We start from the raw sequence: 20,491 nt of genomic DNA, 5'->3' as shown, positions 1-20,491 counted from the left end.
ACAAACACCACTGTTGTATGTCTTTCTTCCTTGCCCGTATTCTTCAGTATGGAAAACATATCCATTGACAAAATACCCGTTGTAGCACTTACATTTTCTTTCAGGCCTTAGGCTTAGTGAAGACAATGACTTAGGCGCACTCCTTCCCATTTGATAAACCTTGTATGTAATGTACATCAATAAATAGTAAATGAATGAGAATCTCGTAATGACATGCATATGTACAGTAATTTTGCAAGTTAGAATGAGTTTGTGATAATGCTTACATGTGTTCTGAACCACGTGGCAAATTCTTCATCTTGTAATTGAAAGATCTGGGATTCGGTCAGCTGTGAGTTATTGGAGAGCAAATATTGTCGATGTTGCCTGCAAGTGATAATTAATGTATGATATTACAATATATAATTAACAGTATATTACTCACAAAGTTTAATTAGTATTACACATATATAAACTTACTGAATAAAAGGTCTCAGCTCATCATAGTTAAATAGAACATAGTTGTGTGCTTGTTTGAACTCTATTTCCGACAAATATCTTCCTCTTAGGACATTTTTAGGTGTGGGTCGTCCAGTATTGGAGAATAATGACAAGTTCCCACAGGAAGACACTTCACCGCCATCATCAAGCCGTGGAACGCGATTGATTCTCTTTCTCAGATGAGGTTCGAAATAGTACGAGATAAATGTTGAGATCTCCTCAACAATATAGGACTCACATATCGAAGCCTCAACATGCGCATTGTTCTTAACATTTTTCTTGAGATTAAACAAGTACCTGTATTGAATTAATCAAGTATTTTCAATTAAGAAAAACATAGAAAATACTTTTATATATGAATTATATTGCAACTGTAATATCTAACCGTTCGAATGGGTACATCCATCTATATTGGACTGGTCCTCCAGCTTTTGCCTCGAATGGTAGATGTATAGGGAGATGCTCCATTGAGTCAAAAAATGATGGAGGGAATATCATCTCAAGTTTGCATAGTGTCTCGATGATATTCGTTTGAAGCCTCTCAATGTGATCAACATTCAACTTGCTGGAGCATATATCTCTGAAGAAATGACTGATCTCTGTGAGTGCATCCCATATTCCCTTTGGCAACAAATCACGAAAAGCTAATGGGATGAGTGTTTGCATAAACACGTGGCAGTCATGACTCTTCATTCCATACAATCTGCAGTCCTCTATATTAACCAGCCTTGATATGTTTGATGCATGTCCATTCGGAAAATGCAGACTCTTAAGCCATTTGTAGACTAGCAGTTGTGCGTTTTTCTCTAACACGAAGCTTGCTCTTGGTTTTGCGACCCGTGACTCATTATAAACCAACTCTATATTTTTACAGTTATAGTATAAAGCTATATCCAATCTAGCCTTGATGTTGTCCTTTTTCTTTCCCTTCACATCCATGACGGTGTTGAAAATGTTCTCAAACATATTCTTTTCGATGCGCATGATGTCAAGGTTATGGCGGAGAAAATTGGTCTTCCAATAAGGAAGCTCCCAAAAGATACTTCGCTTTAACCAATTATGGGTCAAACCAAAACTAGGAAACTTTTGCTTACCTGATTGAAGGCCAAACACAATATCACCGTACTCTGATACAACATCATGCAATTCTTCACCAGAAAGACGCGGGGATGCAACATCTTTTTCAAATCTGCCAACAAAGAAATCTTTTCTGTTCTTTCTGTACTTGTGATTAAGTGGCAAGAAGCGACGGTGACAGTATAAAAAAGAAGCTTTACCTTCGTTTGCTAGCGTGAATGCCTTGTTGTTTTCCATGCAGTATGGACATGCGAGTTTCATATGCGTGCTCCAACCAGAAAGCATTCCATAAGCTGGAAAATCATTGATAGACCACATCAAAGCCGCCCTCATAAGAAAATTTTGTTTCCTCGATATATCATAAGTCAGAGCTCCGGAGGACCACAACTGCGTCAACTTATCAATCAACGGTCGAAGACAAACATCTATATTCCGCCCCGGGCTGCTTGGACCGGGTAGATAGTAGATAAAAACATGAACTCTGGCCTCATACACATTCCCGGTGGCAAGTTATAAACTGTGAGTATGACTGGCCAACAAGAATAAGGAGCAGCAAATGACCCAAATGGGTTGAATCCATCTGTACACAACCCAAGACGCACATTCCTTGATTCAGCTGAAAAGTGAGGATGCACACTGTTAAAGAGTTTCCACGCTTTGCCGTCAGAAGAATGCACCATCACTCCATCAACCGTATCATGTGATTGGTGCCATGTCATGTGCTCAGCAGTCCTTGGTGACATGAATAACCTCTATAGTCTAGGTGTGATCAGGAAGTATCTAAGTTTTTTATATGCCACTAGAGTCTTTCCCCTGCCAGTTCTAGGTTTGTAACAGGAATGCCTGCATGTCATGCACTCGGTCATCTCAGCATTTTCAAGGTAGTATAACATGCAGAAGTTAGGGCACATGTCAATTTTCTGGTATCCTAAACCGCGGGGTTTCATCATGGACTTCACAACATAGAAGTTCTCTTTCAGCCTGTTCCCTTCAGGTAAAATGCTTCTCGCCCATTCAATAATCTTGTCATACCCGGCCTCACTCAACCCGTGATCTGACTTGATGGTGAACACATGTGCTACGACCGATAATTTACTGTGGTTCGTGCAGCCATCCCATAATGGTTCGTTAGAATCTTTCAACAAATCAAAAAACCTAGCTGCATCTGCATTAGGTTCTTCTTCTACGATTGGACATTGACTGACATTACCTTGATTCATTCTCATTGCATCCATAACCATATTTCTGTAAGGATTAGTGTTGTCATTTGCCGCTTCATGCACGTTGCTAGCACTAGAAGTAGACCCAACCACCGTTTCTCCCATTCTCCTCTTACTAACAAATACTTCTCCATGTGCATACCAATACTGGTAATTCTCCATAAACCCTTTGTGTAGAAGATGCATCATTACAACATCTGGATGCATATATTTTTTATTTTGACACTTCCTACATGGACACCTAATACCGCCTCCAGTAAAATTTCTGGAAATAGATGTTGCGAAATTAATAAAACCCTGAACCCCGTTACAATAATCAATCCTCCGCAATCCTTGGGGTGAATCTCGATACCTCCATGAACGATCATCCATGACTTATATCGAACCTCTATAAATTATGATGACATCATGTATTAATTAACTAAGTTAGGTAAATACACTTGCAAAAATATTACTTTACCACTCCAACAAACCAATCACAACTTCTCATAAATATTAAATATTCATTATCATTTATCAACGTCCATACAAATTAATATATATAAATTTACAGAAATTACCACTTCGCAATACCATTGATAACACTTTAAACGGACCCATTAAGCAAGCTATTAATTATTTCAAAACAGAACATGTAATTCGGTAGTTCCATAAAGTTTTAACAATTTACAAACAAATACAATCTTACAAAATCTAAAACAAACCATAACAAGTATAGAATTATACATTCATATACTACAAGTTTGTTTGAGAAATAACAATAAAACATGTACATCTACTAACAAAATACAATAAAACAATAAAATTGATATTTAATTAAATGTTAAAATTTAAAAAGATAGAACTACTTACAAAAATTGATAAAATCCGTTGGTAAATCAGAACACGGATGTTGTGACCACAAAACTTCAAAAAATATAACTTGTTGCGCTGAGATGAGGGAGATTTTTGTTTGGGGGGAGGGGGGGTGGTTGTTTGCAGATGGGGAGAGTTGGGATTAGGAAGAAGAAGGAGAAATAGGGGAGGAGAGGGTCGGCAGAGAGGACATATATTAACCTTTTCCGACGGTTTCACCGACGGATTTTTCGTTGGTGATGTCCTGACGGAAAAATCGACACGTCACCATACGGATTTGCCATTTTCAAATCCGTTGGTGATTCCGTCGGCAGTTTAAATGGCGAACCGGTCACGTCACTGTACGGGCTGTCATTTTGAATCCGTCGGTGATTCCGTCGGTAAAATAACCCCGCCAAAACCTCCACGTCAGCGACCTGCTTTTTTTTTTAATTCGAAAACTTTTCCGTCCGTAATTCAGTCGGTAACTACTGACGGAAAGTGTCCATCGGTAGTTACCGACTGAATTACATACGACAAATTGTCCGTCAGTAATTTCGACCTCAAATTACCGACAGAAATATTCCGTCGGTAAATCCGTTGCTATTTAGTGAATTTCTAGTAGTGTTTTAACTGTTTTAGTTTTTTTAAAAAAGAAGTATATATGTGGATTATCTATATAATGCCCATCTAGTCAGCGACAACTTTTCTCTCCCTCTCTCTTTTGGCTTCCACTTTCTTTCCCTGTATTATTATAGTAAACGAGATTGGACCAAGATCCGAAAGAGATGATCACAGAGCCACTCTTGAACCGAAACCCAGAAGGGTGGCTTCAGAACCTTACTAATTAGTTTTCATGGTAACTTGCATCCTTTAAAGCGAGTGGACTCATTGTTGAGTCCCCACAAATTTATATTATACTTGTCACGCACAATCTTTTTGTTAATGTATGAAAGGATTCCTCCCAACAGCTGGAATAAGAATAATTAGTAACAAGACAAAGTCTTACATCTAGTGTTCCTTGTTAATTAACCACAGAAAGCAACAATTAAGATTGTTTATTATTTCAAATCTCATGCGATCACTAGTGGTTGAAAAAATATCAAAATCATTTTTTTATATTTTAAAATTTATTTTTAATATTATCACATTGATGTTAAACACATTTTATCCATTTTGATTCATTTTCTAATTATAATTTTCAAAGGTCCACTCATCTTTTTCCGTAGTATGAGGATGATGCAGTGAGCTTCATTTTCTACACCAGTCTCTCCCTCTCTCTCAAGAAAAGAAGATAAATGGATTGCTCATCAGAACAAAGACAGATGATCACAGAACCACTCTTGAGTAACGGAAAGGGTGGCATCAGAACCATACCTTTCATCCTAGGTACTACCTAGTACACATGCTTATTTGTCTAACCTTACGATTGTTTTTTCTCGAATTATGTGGTAAATCTTCGATTTTCTGACAGCAAATGAGGCATTTGAGAGGCTAGCAAGTTTTGGGCTATCGACAAATATGATTATGTATTTGACTAGAGAATATGGCATGGATGCTGCTCAAGGTGCTCAACTATTGTTCCTTTTCTCATCTGCCACGAATTTCACACCAATTCTGGGGGCTGTCCTCGCTGATTCTTATGTGGGTCGGTATAGGATGATAGGTTTTGGGTGTATGGCTAGCCTTTTGGTAACTATTTTCCTTTCCCTTGCTCCCTTCACTATACTCTCAAGTACATAGTTTTTTTTAGGGGGTTTCAAAAACGGGGCCAAAAGGGCCACATATATGCCCTTGCAACAGACAAATCGGTGGTTTGCTCCGCTGTCTTTGTGAACATGGACTTTTTTTTGCCTGCCCCAGAAAACAAAAATAGAGTTTTTGACATTTCCTCCTATATTTCATAGATACATTTTCTCCAAGACAATCGGAGTTTCTAAATTCTTCCAAACGAGTTAGTTTCAGGGGGAAAAAATAGAAATAGGAAAATATGGTTGCAATTTTTTTTCTATGTTCAGAAGGCAGGAACTAAATGATTTAAAAGCATAATCTAATATTAGAAGCGTCTCTTCTAATGGTAATATTAAATGTAAGTCTCTTGATAAATACATCAGCTGTTTCAATTTAAGACTCTAAAATAGAAAATTTTAGTCTGAAACTTTCAAGTTTCTTCTTATGAATCAATTAATTCCAAAGGTGCAAGTAAATTATGTTTTCAATTACAGCTTTAACTTTCGTGGAACAGGGGATGGTTCTATTATGGCTAACAACTTTTCCTGAAGCAAGACAGCCTCTTTGTGTCCACTTCAGTCACAGTTGCAATTCCAGAAGCACGTTACAGCTTGTGCATTTATATACAGCTTTTGGCTTCATGGCCATAGGAGCTGGTGGCATTAGATCGTCTTCCTTGGCTTTTGGTGCTGATCAATTGAGCATCACACACAATCTTCAACGTGCTAGAATAAGGGAGAGCTTCTTCAGATGGTATTATGTTACAGTCACGGCATCGGTATTTGTTGCTATGACCTGTGTTGTATACATCCAGGAGAACATGGGGTGGATGGTGGGTTTTGGAGTTCCTGTGGTGCTCATGATTCTGTCAGCTCTTTCATTCTCCTTGGCTTCTCCCTTTTATGTGAAGTCGAAGCCTAAGGCAAGCTGGATTACTGGGTTGGCCCAAGTTGTTGTTGCTTCCTTCAGAAATAGAAGTGTCGAATTATCTACCCAAGCCACAGTTGAGGTGCGCTATCATACAACGGGATCAATTCTTCCAGTGCCAAGTAAAAGATTGAGGTATCATCAATATACAAATCTGAAAATTTGAGTCCTGAATTCCTTCAAGTCTTACGTGAATAGAATAATATACCTCAAAACATTTGCTATATTTATGCATGTGAAATAAACAAGGTGGAGCGCCTTTTGAACCTTAAACGTGGAAGCTTTTGTTTTGTGTATTGTTTTTTACTCCAATTAAGTTCATTGGCTTGGGGATGCTTGAGTAGTCTTGCTCTGTATTCATTTAACTATATCTTACAATAATTTCTAAAGCCATTTTATTTTTCCTTTTCCCTGTCTTAGGTTTTTCAACAAAGCTTGCATTGTTGGAAATCCTCAAGTAGACGTGACTCCAGATGGAAATGCTTTGGATCCATGGAGTCTTTGTACAGTAGATCAAGTAGAAGATCTGAAAACACTGATAAAGGTAATCCCAATATGGTCATCAGGAATGTTGATGTTCGTGAATGTAAGCCAAGGATCTTTTATAGTGCTCCAGGTATCCACCATGGACCGACACATCACTTCGAAATTTGAAATTCCTGCTGCCACCTTCCTTTCATTTGCAGTTCTTGTTATAGTATTGTGGGTTGCTCTCTATGATCGCATAATTATTCCCTTGGTTTCGAAAATCAAGGGACAACCAGTTCGTCTCGGCTTGAAAAAAAGAATGGGAATTGGAATCCTATTATCCACTACTTCCATGGCTGCATTAGCAATTGCTGAGAGTGTTAGGAGGGAAACTGCAATCAAGGAAGGATTCTCAGACAGGCCTGATGCTGGATTGCACATTTCTACATTTTTGTTTTTGCCATTTCTTGCCCTGTCTGGAGTAGCTGAGGCTTTCACTCCTATCGGACAGAACGAATTCTTTTACACCGAATTGCCTAAAAGCATGTCCAGTGTAGCCTCCACTCTTAATGGGATAGGAATGTCTGTTGCAAGCTTGGTATCCAGTTTTATAGTTCGTGCTGTTCGTGATTTAACGAAAGTAGAAGGTCAGGAGAGTTGGGTTTCAAGCAATATCAACAAGGGGCATTATGATTATTATTATTGGCTTCTTGCAAGTTTGAGCTTGGTTAACTTCTTATATTATCTTGTTTGTAGCAAATCTTATGGTCCTTCCATGGAAGAACAAAGGAACATTCTTGCAGATGAAAGTTATTAGCCGCAGCTCATGAGATTCTTCAATTGTATTTATATATGTACTTGGTAGGATTTTTATTTTAAAAAATTTAGACTTGAGTAACTCTACAGCTTTTTGTTCTTGTTGTTTTGAGGGTTTTTTAAAATTAACAAACTCAAGAGCTCACCATGCGCTACGTCACAATGTCCATTGCTTACAGGAGATTTCATGTTTGAGTCTCTAATTTATAGCATAAAAATGAAGGATGTGTTCAAGCTTAAATTTAACTAGCCTTGAGATCCCTGTGGTATCGGTTTTTGTATTAAAAAAAAAAAGCCACTTTTATAGTTCAAACTAAATAGGTAACTTGTGACATGTTGTAGGTAGGGTTAAAGTTTTTATAATGTTAAAAGTAAGATATTCAAACGGTATTAATATTTTTAAAGAAATAAAAAAAAATTAGAATCTAGATAATTGGTTTGAATGAGTTCAACAAACTCAATTAATTTAATAAAATGAATAAAAAAAGTCAAAGACTTTAAAAAAAATAAATGACCAATCAAGAAAAATGATATTTGTCATTATTATAAAAAAGATACCCTCTAAATATTTTTAAGATGTCTCAATGATCTTATGTGATAACAAAAAAAATATTGAATGAGAATGAGATAATCTCATAAAAAAATAAAACTCTATTACTAGCAAATCAAAAATTGAAGGATATGCTGAAATTTTTTTTTTTTAATAAAGGATATAAAACCCTAACTTGAGTCAGTGTGCCAAATTCATTACTCGATCATGATACATGTATAAACTCGTTCATAAGAAATTAAATAAAATAATGGAGGTCAACTCTCAAGGAAACTAAATTATGAAAGACAAAACTGAAAAAAATTAATTAAATTTTTTTGAATCAACCCAGGTTAACTTAATTAGCCTGCGATCTAAGATATGAGATTATGATAACCTAACAGAAAGAAAATCGAAAAGAACCACAAAACTCAAAGTCCAATATCCTAATGTCAAATGATGAAATTGAAAAAAAAATATTAATTAGATTTTTTTTTTTAAAAAAACAACCTAAGTCAAATTGAGCTACTCTTCAAAACCTGAAACCTGATTTATGAGATCGAGATTACTTTATAGAAGACAAACACAAAAAAATCATGATGCAAGATTTCTAATCATCCAAATTTCAAAAACAAAACAAATAAAAATCAAAATAATGAGAACCAGATCTAGTATAAAAATTAAATGAAATAAAATGTTGAGTAATGATATTGAAAACAAATTAAGAAAAGGATAAAAAATAAAAAAAAATTACAATAAAAAAAATAAAGATCAAATTGGATAAAAAAAATTAAATGAAATAAAATCTCAAGAGACATAACTATAAAAAAAATCAATATAAAAAAACATTAAAAACAAAATAAATAGAAATCATAATAATGAAGACCAATAAAAATTAATAGAATATATTTAAATTTTGAAAGGATTGTAACAAAACTTAAGATGAAGAGAGAGATAAAAAGGAAGAGAAGAAAAATATCCACTAATTTATTATTATTATTTTTAAATCAGGCTATTGAGGGAGGGACATGTGTTAGTTTGTATTGTTTCCTATTCTAAAAAGAAGAAAAGAAAAAAAAAAGAAAATTGTAAAGAATTAAAAAAAATAAAATTCATTAAAAAGTTGCTAATTTTTAATTATTATTGCTAGAATTTTTTTTAACATAAGAAGAAAAAAATTATTTTATTTTAAAAAGTAAAAAAATAGAAAATTGATTATATTTTAAGTTAATTTATTTCTTATTTTCTCTACAAAAAATAATTAGTTAATACCATGTTACCAAATCGGGTCTTTTATTTTTTATTTTTTAAAAGTAAGAGTTATTTGCTGTCATAAGTAAAATGATTTCCAACTGTATGTAAACAAAAAAATAACAAAAAAAATTATATTTTTTCTATTTTTATTATTTTTTGATTTTTTAATAAAATTTTCTTTGTTTGCTTTTTTAAATGGAATTAATAAAAATATGACATACTTGTCCCTCCTTAAAAAAAACAAATTAATAATAAAAATTATTTAGTTTTCATAGTAATATTTTGCATCCTTCGAAGCGAATGGTCTTATTGTTGAGTCCCCACAAATTTGTATTATACTTTTCACACACAATAAGTAAAATATTTTTAAAGGTAGAATGTTAATATGATTAAAATAAATTAAAACTAGATAGAAAATTGATTTAAAAAGCTCTTAATTATATATTTTATGAAATTCAAAATTTTCTATTTTAAATTGAAAGAATACAAATTATTTTAAAGTATATATAGTAAAAAAAAACATTAAATAAATACGAAAGACACCAAAACTTTTAAAATAAGAGAATTTAGATGAAGTACTCCCAGTTGAACAAAATAAACATAAACAATTTAAATTGATTTCTTTTATTAAAAAGTAAAAAGAATATCAGTGTACCTTAAAAAATGATAACGAGCGGCCATGTGTAGATAGAAAGTGTAATTCATTTTTAACCAAAAACAAAAGGATTAATTCACTAGTGATCACATGTGATGCGAAATGATAATTAAACAAACTTAATTATTGTTTTCTATGGTTAAATTACCAAAGAACACTAGATTTTTGACATTGTCTTGTTATTGATAATTATTTTGTATCTTGTGGTTGGAAAGAATGTATAATTTTTTATTTTATTGTTGGATTAAATTAAAAATATTTTAATTTTAATATTTGTTTTGAATATTGAAGGTTGTTCCCTCGTTAATTTCTTGTAAAAGTTTTACAAAATGCACAGAAATAAATATGTCTTATGTGACAATTTTCTCATATTTTTTTTTTCCAACTTGATAGTAATGTTTTGATTTTATTTTTTTTATATGTGGCAAAAGGAACACAATGTATGTTTTAATTTTTAATTAGATGGTAAACTATTATTCAATAAGAGTCTTGATTGACATGTAAGAATTCCATATATATTAAACATGTAATATATTTAAAGTTGCATTATTCTAATTATTCTATTTAGTTGATTTGTGCGGGTCAAATAATTTTATTTTTTAGCAAAAACAATGAATGTGCATGCTTTTCTAATATGTTTTTACCATAAAAAAAAATTCAAAACCGAAAATAAAAAAGTTTTTTTATATATATATATATATATATAATAAATCAAGAATCATTCTTGCCAATAAATAAATAAAAAATATTAATGATAAGTAAAAACAAAATTGGAAAAGTCAAGAGAAAAATATAGATTAAGATATTTGGTCTCATAACAAGGATGATGTTCCTAGTTGTGTTTAACAACTTTGTTTGTTTGAATAAATTCTTTGTTTAATCAAATAATTATCTGTGCCATTAAAATTTTTTTAAAAAATCATCAACGATAACTAAAGAATAAATTAAAAAAAAAATAGAGAGCTAGATGTAGTTCAAGATATTTGATCTCACCACATGGATCATGTATCCAGTTTTGTCTAATATCTTTGTTTCTTAGAATAAAATCAAAGAAAAATATATTATGCAAGGTTGCACATATTAAAAAATAATATAATTTTATGTTAAAATCAAGTAAAAAATTAGTGATATTTAACCAAAAATTAAATTGAAAAGTTGAGAGATAGATGTGGCTCTGAACATCTAATCTCAAAACTTGGGCAATAAACTTGATTGTTTTGACTTTTTAATAATATTTTGTTATTGGAATAAATATTTTATTTAATTAAATAATAATAATAATAATAATAATAATAATAATAATAATAATAATAATAATAATAAAATATGCATATGAGAGCAATTGAATAAAATTAAAGGAAAATAAATTTAAGTGAGGCAAAAAATAAAGAATCTCTCCTAACATAAAAAATAATAATAAAATGTGATGCGAACTTCGTGATCACGTAGTCACGTAACCCATACGCAAAGACACCAATTCCGGGAAAGCCAAGTAAATCAGGTTTGATAGGAGTGCGACACAAAGATAACTTGTACCTAGGCACCAGTACTATTGAAAACGGAAAACCCCCACCCAACGAATATTGATTCGCGAACGAGAAGTATAAGGATGACGCCACGAAGATAGTTGTTCTTTGATAAGTCGTTTTTTAGTTCTTTACAGAACCATGGAAGGGAGATTATCTCACCAACACACATACACAAAGTGTGGCAAACAAGAAGTTTTATTAATCTGAATTGTCTAACTTTACATGTCTGATTATGCCCTTATTTATAGTGACTCTAAACTAAAATAAACCCTAATGGACCCCTTATGTGGACTTATATGATGTCCACTTACAATTAAACCCAAATAATATAAATAAACCCTAAATTAAGAAGAAAATAATAATAACAATAATAAATATGAATTTAATATCCTAAATATGATAGGATCAGATTTGTTGTCCTTTAGAAGTCCCAAATAGACTAGGAAATCTGATATGAAGGTAGAATTTATTCTGAAGTCTTCTTTTCTTTTTATTGCTAGGATGAATAAGGAATCCTTGCAAGAAAAGGATTTTGAAATAATTATGAATCCTTGCCACACTTGGAAACTATATTGCAGCCCATTAAAGATCTTTGTAGAATTAGTAGATTTTCAAAATAAGCTGCCACATCTTTTTAGGAAAAGAATCCTAGCCAAATAGGAAGTCCACAAGTAAAAAAGAAGTAAATAACAAAATTCGTACATCCTCAGTTGACCCGTATTGAGATGCATTCCCGAACTCCGATTGACCTGATATTTTAGGACCTAAAAAATGTTTAGATCAAGCCTCTAACATGCCATGAATTAAAGAATATAGTTGGAATGATCAGATATTGCAAGAAACCAAGTCAGAAACAAAGTCTAAGTTGCAATAGAGTTGGAATTACAGCAGAGTTATGAAAACAGTAGAGTCAGTTTTCTACACAAATTCTGAGAGACTTATCCAACCTTAAGGACCAGATAAAGAAGGAGCAAACTAAGTATCATGAAGACTTCTAATTAGAGAATAATCCTGAAGAAATTTGGCAAACAAGAGGGAGGATAAATAGAGCAGAACACAGCTGAAACATGGTTGAAAAAACAATTCTTTCTTCTCTGCTTTTGTAAATTTTCCACCAACTATGAACTAAACTACTGAATTTGGTTCAAGAGGATACACACCATCTCCATTAACAAGTTGTGAGAAGTAACATTATTATCGTAATTCTTTATCTTTTGAGTTTTGTTGTAACCCAATTTTAGCCTATTGGCTTTTAATTTAATTTTTAGAGGGTTTAAAATGTAAAAACTAAAAGATCAGAGATTTATTTCGATGAAAAGTGTGATTAGTCAACTTGCGTGAAAATTAAGGATTACAATGTGCTTTTGTCATTCTATTTTTGTCTTCAAGATAACCCCTATCTTCAAGATAATCCTTGTCTTCAAGATAATGATAGTTATCTGCTTTCAAATTTGATTCTTAATCAAATTCAAACTTCAAAGAAGAGAATGAGTTTGATTGAAATTTGGTTTTTCACACGTGAAGGGACTCTGGCACTATAAATACATATCTTAGGGTATTGAAAAAACAGAGGGGAAAAACCCTAGGGGAAAGCCGTTACCAGAAACCTATAAAAAAAATTAAAAAAGACATTTACAAAAAAAAGAGGGGGCGCTGCTGAATCCTAGATTAGCCGCCGCTGCCCCCTCCCCCAACTTTCCTCCTCTTCTTCTCCTGTCACCAAGAAGACAGAGCAAGCCCTCCGTGGCTTTTCTTTTCCTCTTTGTCTTGAGACCAAAACCGCCATCTTCACCATTTGTTCTCGTTTCATAAACAAAGAAGAAACCAGAATCCCTCCCCTGGTTGGGTTTTAGTTCCATCACAGTCTCCTTTCTCTCGTCCACCACGCGACACCAGCTCCCCTACAATTCGGCCGGTGCTACAATACCCTCTCTTCTCCCCGGTGATAGCAGCAGCAACGCCCTCTCCATGCACCGTGAGCATGCATGAGTCGTCCAGCATGCGCTCCTCCAACAACATCAGGTTTCCAAAGCATGAACAATAGCTTTGTCTTCAACCGTTGAAGTCTTTCAGTTCAAACCCAGCACCTGGAGTTTTTCTCTTCTTCATTGAAGCAGTGACAGCGGGTGCTCCTTAGCCACCATTTCCTCTTTCTGCAGCAGCTCAGTCCGGCAATAACAGTGGCTACTGTTTTTCTTCACAGCATCATACGTAACCTAGTTGCAACATTTAACGGCAGTCCATCGGCGTAGTTTCTCAGCAACAAGAGCGCAGCAGAACCAGAAAAAAATGGAGAGGCAGAGCACAAGCCGAAACAAACACAAGGGGGAACGAGCTGGAGGACATACAGAGAGAGAGAGTCAAGAGAACAGAGAAAACAGAACACAGCAAGGGGAACAGAAACAGAACAACAGAAAAAGAAAGAGCAAGGAGCATGAAGGAAGCTTGAAGACAGGAGCTTCGCCCAGCGCCTGCCGATTCGTGCAAAGTCTCTGCAAAAGCATTATTCCTTCACCAGCGTCTCCATGGCCAGCATCAGGTAAGTTCTTTGCTTCCCTCCTCCTGTATTATAATTCACGCTACAGTAGCTGTGAATTATAGTTCACTTGCTACTGTAGCAAGTGAATTATAATTCACTTGTTTTGTTTCTGTACAGAACGCACGCCTGCTACTCAGCCGGGTCAGCCGGGTCACTGGTTTTGGTTAATGACCAAACCGGGAAAAATAAATAATAAAAAAAGAGGTTTTCTTTTCTTAAAAAAATTCAATTTTTGCGGATTTATTCACTGGCATCAGAGTCAGGAATATTACTGCACTTTTTTGGGTTCCACAATATTTATCAACGCCGGAGTTGGAAATATTCATAGGTGAATATTCACTGAGGCCAGAGTCGAGAATATTATAGGATGAACATAAAAACAGAACAAAAACAAACCTTTAGCAATTTAAGACAAAACCAGAAATGCAGCCTGTCTCAGGCAGGATGTTTAAAGGGTGATAATACCTTTCCTTTTAGGTAACCAGTCCCGGACCATAGAATCTCTGTTGACCAGTTAAGGTTCCTAGTGACCATAATACTAGGTAGCGACTCCTTAAACAAGACTTTTTTCCCCTAAAAGAACAAGATGCCAGATGTCTGTTTCTTTTTCCAATCGAGAGATAATTTTTAATCGGTCGCCGCAATGTCAGGGTGTGACAAGTTTGATGGAGAAATAGTAACATTTAACATTTTTTATGCTATGAATTATCCAAAAGACTCGGAATCTGTTTTTCATGTTGATGTAATTGACCCCATTGTTCAAGATGATTTTGAACATAATTTCTTGAAAGATGAGTTGAACTTCATATTACAGCATAACAAGACAGGTAGGGATGCAAGGCTGGAGAAGAATGAGGACATGAAAGAATTAATTGTGTCTTTGCATTCACTACTTAAAATGCCAAACATGTTGGTTAAATCTCCTTTACAACTATCAAATTCTTATGAAAGGGTTTTACGTTATGTTGAACAGACCCGAAGCTGGAATTGAAGTCTTTACCCAAGCATTTAAAGTGTGTGTACTTAGGAGAGGATGAAACCCTGCCAATGATTATTGTAAATGATCAAACTGAAGTCTGTGAAGAAAAACTAGTGAGAGTTGTCTAGCCAAAAACAATAAAGAAAGGTGCTTTTGAGAGGTAACCCATACGTGGTGTTACACCACAAACAATAAAGATTTTTTTTGTTTTGTTCATGTGATTGTTTTCTATTTAAATTTAGTATTATTTATTTGATATTTCTCAGCCAAACTCTATTCCCTCAAGTAAAAATATGGAGCACATAGAAGAACATACCCAACGTTAAAGATAGACAACATTGCGTAAAAAGAACGACAATTTTCCCTTCTCTATTTAAAATGTTTAATTGCAAAAATTAAGGATGATGTTCATATTAAGTATGGGGAAATTAATGTGCTTTAAAATTTTAGCCTTTTTGGACCAAAACTTTTTTTTTTGAGGTTCTTTTCAATGATTGGAATGTTAATGTCTTTAACAATTTTTTAGTCGAGTTTGAAAAAAATCATAACATGATTGAATGATGATCTAGTTTCTTAAGATTGTTTAGTCAAGCTATTCTCTTTAGGAATTAAGTAACTGGATTTAGTAGACACAAGCCTATGAGACTTTGAGCCTTATGACCGGCACATTCATATCGGTCTCTATTTCCTTTCATGTGATTTTCTTCCATTGGTTTTGTTCCCTTAAAACTTGCTTTGATTCTAATCAAGACCATACTTTTACATGCATACATGAACATGATTAAGACATTCTTTATTATGTACCTAATATAGCCTAGCAACCCACCTTTGGATAAATTTTTCCCTTAAACCCCGTTTGAGTTGATGGACTTTTTCTTTGATTATAAACCCACATTACAAACTATAAACCACATAGTGTCTCACCCAAACTGTAGAACTAATGGAGCATCATACATCATTATATAAGTATTGGAATATATGAAATAAATGTGGGGGTCTTTTAAATTCAAAAGGGGCTATACCATATGTAGAAGAATGAAAAAAAAAATGGTCTTGTGAACGTTTGAAGTTGTTTTAAAAAGGTAAAAAATCATCATTTGGTTTGAACCAAAATCTTATTCTGTTGGACAATCAATTCTAAAATAAAGAAGGATAATGTAGCTTCAATTTTTCCAACTTCAAAATGGCTAGAGGGAGTGTTTAATATTCTATGACTTGTTTTAGGGTATTTTGTTTCATTGGTTTCGATGGCTTTTAAACTACTTTACCAAAGATTTTCTACCTTGAACCAAGCCACATTACAACCCTTGGAAATACCTTATGATTTGTGAAATGCATGTAATCTAAATGGTGGAGAGTGAGATGATTTGCAAGCTTATGGTAGATTATTTTCATTGGAATGAATTGGAGTGAAACACTAATTTTTCAAACACATGAGAATTGAGCAATTATTCTTGTGAGGTCTACTATTTGGTTGTTTTATTATGAAGTAAAAATGCTTGATAAACAATTTTAAAGTGATTGGAATTTCATTCATGATATGTTATGATGTTTTGAGAGTTTAATTGTTGTTCGTTGATGGCATTACATTTTTACATTGGAAAAGTAAAATTGAAATTTTGCCCGAGGACATACAAAAGCTAAGTGTGGGGGAATTTGATATGTTCAAAATATACATAAGTTTTTACTCCTTTTATACTATGTTTTTTAATGTATTTTGACCTTATTTGAGTTTATTGGAAGTTATTTTTATGAGTTTGGCATGCCTAAGAGACTTTGTGAATTAATTGTTAAAGATAAGAAATTCTGCATTTTATATTTTGGATCTAGCTTCTTGTGACTGGTTTTTCACCAAGTTATATTTACAAAATGAGAATGTGGGCTTAATCTAAGTTGAAGTACACATGTCAAGCTTTCCAGTAAGGTATTATGGGCAAAAATCCGATCTCTTTTGGACCTCTAATCAGACCTGCAAACTTGGGCTAGAATCTTACTCGTAGTAGGATTCTCTACTTCACACTAGATATTCAAACGACAATATTTTGGGCTTCAGTTATTGAAATTCAGTGATTCAAAAGCCCAAATTCACTTTATAAAGGACTCTAAGTCTGATAATTTTTTTTGAAGGCCAAAATTTGGACTCAATCTGAAGGACGAGATGAGTCTCTTGATCTAATGACGAAACTAACAATGTTAGGCATCCCACTTCGGCTGAGAGTCTGACATAAAAATGGTGGGTCTTAGGACCCAAGAAGGGTCCAAATCAAGCCTCTGACATGCCATGAATGAAAGAATATAGCTAGAATGGTTAGATGTTGTAAGAAACCAAGTCAGAAACAAAGTCTAAGTTGCAGCAAAGTTGGAATTGCAACAGAGTTATGACAATAGCAGAGTCAATTTTCCACACAAATTCTAAGAGATTTATCCAACCTTAAGGACCAAAAAAAAGAGAAAAGAATTAAGTATCATGAAGACTTCTAATTAGAGAAGAATTTTGAAGAAATTCGGCAGCCAGAGAGGAGAATAAATAGAGCAGAACAAAGCTGAAACATGGTCGAAAAAACATTCCTTTCTTCTCTACTTTTGTCAATTTTCCACCAACTATGTACTAAACTCTTGAATTTGATTCAAGAGGGACAGACACCATCTCCATTAGCAAGTTGTGAGAAGTAACGTTACCATTGTAATTCTTTCAAATTCAAGTATTTATTTTTTCTTGTTTAGAATTATGCTATTGATTGTTATTTAAGCTTATTGAATTGTTTTGAGATGACATGTGTGCTTTCTAGTTTCTTTCAATCCATAATTATTGTCAGGGACTAGAGTAAGAAGCAAAAGAATTAATTTGATTGCTGCAACTCTCATCTTTATTTAATATGGAAGAATAAATTAAGTTAAATTGTCAAGCTTTTGCACGTTGCTTATAATAAATACACAGATTTTATTCTTAGACTACTGCCGAATGAATGAAAATTGCTTTCAATATTACATTCGCTTGCTGGTAAAAACTTGATTAGAGAGCTTTTTCTAATTAATATACTCGTAATCTCATTGATTTTCCTTAGCTTTACGGGATATCAAATTTATTTGTTTGACATGAAAGAATATTTATTTTATATTGATGACCAATAGAATTATAGGAATGGGTATGTGGACCCTTGAATTGATTAATGACATATCAATTTATTATTTTTGGAATTATTGTTTTGTGATTTTTTCATTTAAACTCTTTGTTCTTTCTCATTTCAGTTTATTGAAGGAGGATTAAATGAAATTTCCCTCGGGTTCGAATGAATGAACTATATACTTTTTAATTAGATGTCAACAAATTTATAGAGCCATTTCTAAAAGAGGAGTGATGAGAGAAGTTAGGGACTTGGTTGAATTTTAGTAATGCTTTACATCCTTGGATAATTGAAGTTATGAATCGTAGTTTATAGAATCTTTTAAGGAGTTTGGCAAGTAGTAAACAAAAGTAGTCAAATCTTGCATTATCATAAGCCAAGTTTTCCTATAGCAAGTACATGAATCATGCTACTTGGTTTAGTTCTTTTGAGGTTATTAGACCTAGCACTTATTCCTTGTATTGAGTATTTTAGTGTCAAGTCAAGGGACATCACAAGATATATTTATAGGGTTTATAATCATATCACTTGTTGCTATTAATGTATCTATATAGGAAATATTGTAGGCATACTATATATAAAATATTATAGTCATACTCTTTTGTTGTAACTTCACCATTACTATTGTATATTAACCTACACACACATATATATAGACAAGGTTGGCTAACCAATAGGTCAAGCCTCCCAATTATTCTCAACTTGGTATCAGAGCCTTCTGCTGTCAGAACTCCTCTCTCCCTCTCCCCCTGCAGCCGGCCTCCTCTCTACCTCTTCTAAATGGACTCTGCTGCTATTGCCACCTTATCCCCCACTAAACTGGTGGTACAGCCCAGCCAGCCAGCCACTTAGAAGTTGCTACCGCTGGTTCCTTCTCCCACCAATAGTAGCCTTAACCAGCAGAGTAGAACCATGGTTCTTGCTCCCATGTTTTTGTCGTCCCTTTTCACATCTTGGGGACAACAACTCCTTCTATCGTTGTGTTGTGTAACACTTATCAAGTGGTCTTATTAAAGCTTACGACCACCAACTATCTCTATTGGCGAATGCAGATGAAGCCATATCTTATTGGTCAAGGTATTTTCCACTTTGTCAATGACTTATTGTGGTGTCCTCCCTCTCATGTTTCTGACTGTTCTGATGGTTCTTCTTCGGCAATAAACCCCTTTTTTATCCATTGGAAGCAATAGGATCAACTTATTTTAAGTGCGTTACTCTCCTCTCTCTCTCTCCATGAACGTCCCGCATCTTGTGGTAGATTGTTAGACTTCTTTTTTTATTTGACGCACTCTTAAGAAAACACTCACTTCTTTATCGAATTCTCTTATTATGCAACTCTATGGGTCTTTTCAAGATCTTCGGCAAGAAGATGCTTCGATTACTACATACATACAACACGCCAAGTCATTATTTGATGAATTGGTTGTTGCTGGCCGACCCCTTTCTCTTGAAGACTTCAACCTCTATATATTTCGTGGTCTTCGTGATGAGTTTAAAGACTTGGTAATTAGTCTCGTGACCAAGAAAAAATCGTTTTCATACGCGGACCGTCACAACCATCTTTTTACTCATGAGTTAAGTCTTCTCTTCCCTTCTTGGCTACAAATCCACCTCTGTTGCCCACACCATCTCTGCTGCCCTCTGCTTATCTTGCCCAATAGCAGCACAACTCTAATTTTGGTCGTAACAGAGGTTGTTCCCACGACAGTTGACGCTCCAACAGTAACAGGTACAACAGCTATGACAAGTCTCATTTTCATGGCTCTCATTCCTCTACTCCTACGGATTAGAAGCAAAGTCATTGGCAGTAGCCCAGATGACCTGTTGCTGGAGGGCAGTGGCCTCATCACCGGTCTTTTGAGTAGAATGTTAAGTGTCAGCTATGCTTATTCTTCGGCCATACAGCCCCATAATGTGATTAGTTTCACAGCAGTGGTCACCAACCCTCTGCCCATCTTACTCTTGGTCCGGTTTTTGCCTCTATTTGGTTCTTGGACACTGGTGCGAACCAACACGTTACGCTTGATCTTGCGAATCTGACCGATTCTGCACCCTATCTTGGTAATGATCACTTGCATGTTGGCTATGATAAGGGTCTATCCATATCCCATATTGGACATACCATGTTACGTTCCCCTAAACACACCTTTACATTATCTAACGTTCATGTTCCTCACATTACCAAACCATTGCTATCTGTTCATAAATTTTATCGTGATAATAATGTTTATTTTGAATTTCACGCCTTTGTGTTTTATGTAAAGGATTTCACCAGTAAAGCAGTGCTCCTTTTTGGTCAGAGCAATGACGGTCTCTATGTTTTTTCTA

At 34.2% G+C, this 20,491-nt stretch overlaps 2 protein-coding genes across 2 annotated transcripts; both read left to right on the top strand.

The window, feature by feature from the left end:
* The first annotated feature begins 4,797 nt into the window (after positions 1 to 4,797).
* On the top strand, positions 4,798 to 7,635 carry LOC112324991 (protein NRT1/ PTR FAMILY 1.2). Its single transcript, XM_024590068.2, has 4 exons — positions 4,798 to 5,000; positions 5,086 to 5,303; positions 5,857 to 6,404; positions 6,690 to 7,635. Exons 1-4 carry the CDS (start codon positions 4,910 to 4,912, stop codon positions 7,552 to 7,554), a joined length of 1,722 nt encoding a protein of 573 aa, XP_024445836.2. The 5' UTR covers positions 4,798 to 4,909; the 3' UTR covers positions 7,555 to 7,635.
* A 5,503-nt stretch (positions 7,636 to 13,138) lies between these two features.
* LOC127904730 (uncharacterized) lies at positions 13,139 to 15,192 on the top strand. Its single transcript, XM_052449197.1, has 2 exons — positions 13,139 to 14,059; positions 15,033 to 15,192. The coding sequence occupies exons 1-2, from the start codon at positions 13,810 to 13,812 to the stop codon at positions 15,164 to 15,166; spliced, it is 384 nt and encodes a 127-aa protein (XP_052305157.1). The 5' UTR covers positions 13,139 to 13,809; the 3' UTR covers positions 15,167 to 15,192.
* The last annotated feature ends 5,299 nt before the right edge of the window (positions 15,193 to 20,491 follow it).

The sequence above is a fragment of the Populus trichocarpa genome, chromosome 18 (genome assembly GCF_000002775.5).
Source record: "Populus trichocarpa isolate Nisqually-1 chromosome 18, P.trichocarpa_v4.1, whole genome shotgun sequence".
In the NCBI taxonomy this organism is placed as follows: domain Eukaryota; kingdom Viridiplantae; phylum Streptophyta; class Magnoliopsida; order Malpighiales; family Salicaceae; genus Populus; species Populus trichocarpa.
The sequence above is the reverse complement of the archived record's forward strand: the minus strand, read 5'-3'. Positions and strand labels throughout refer to the sequence as shown.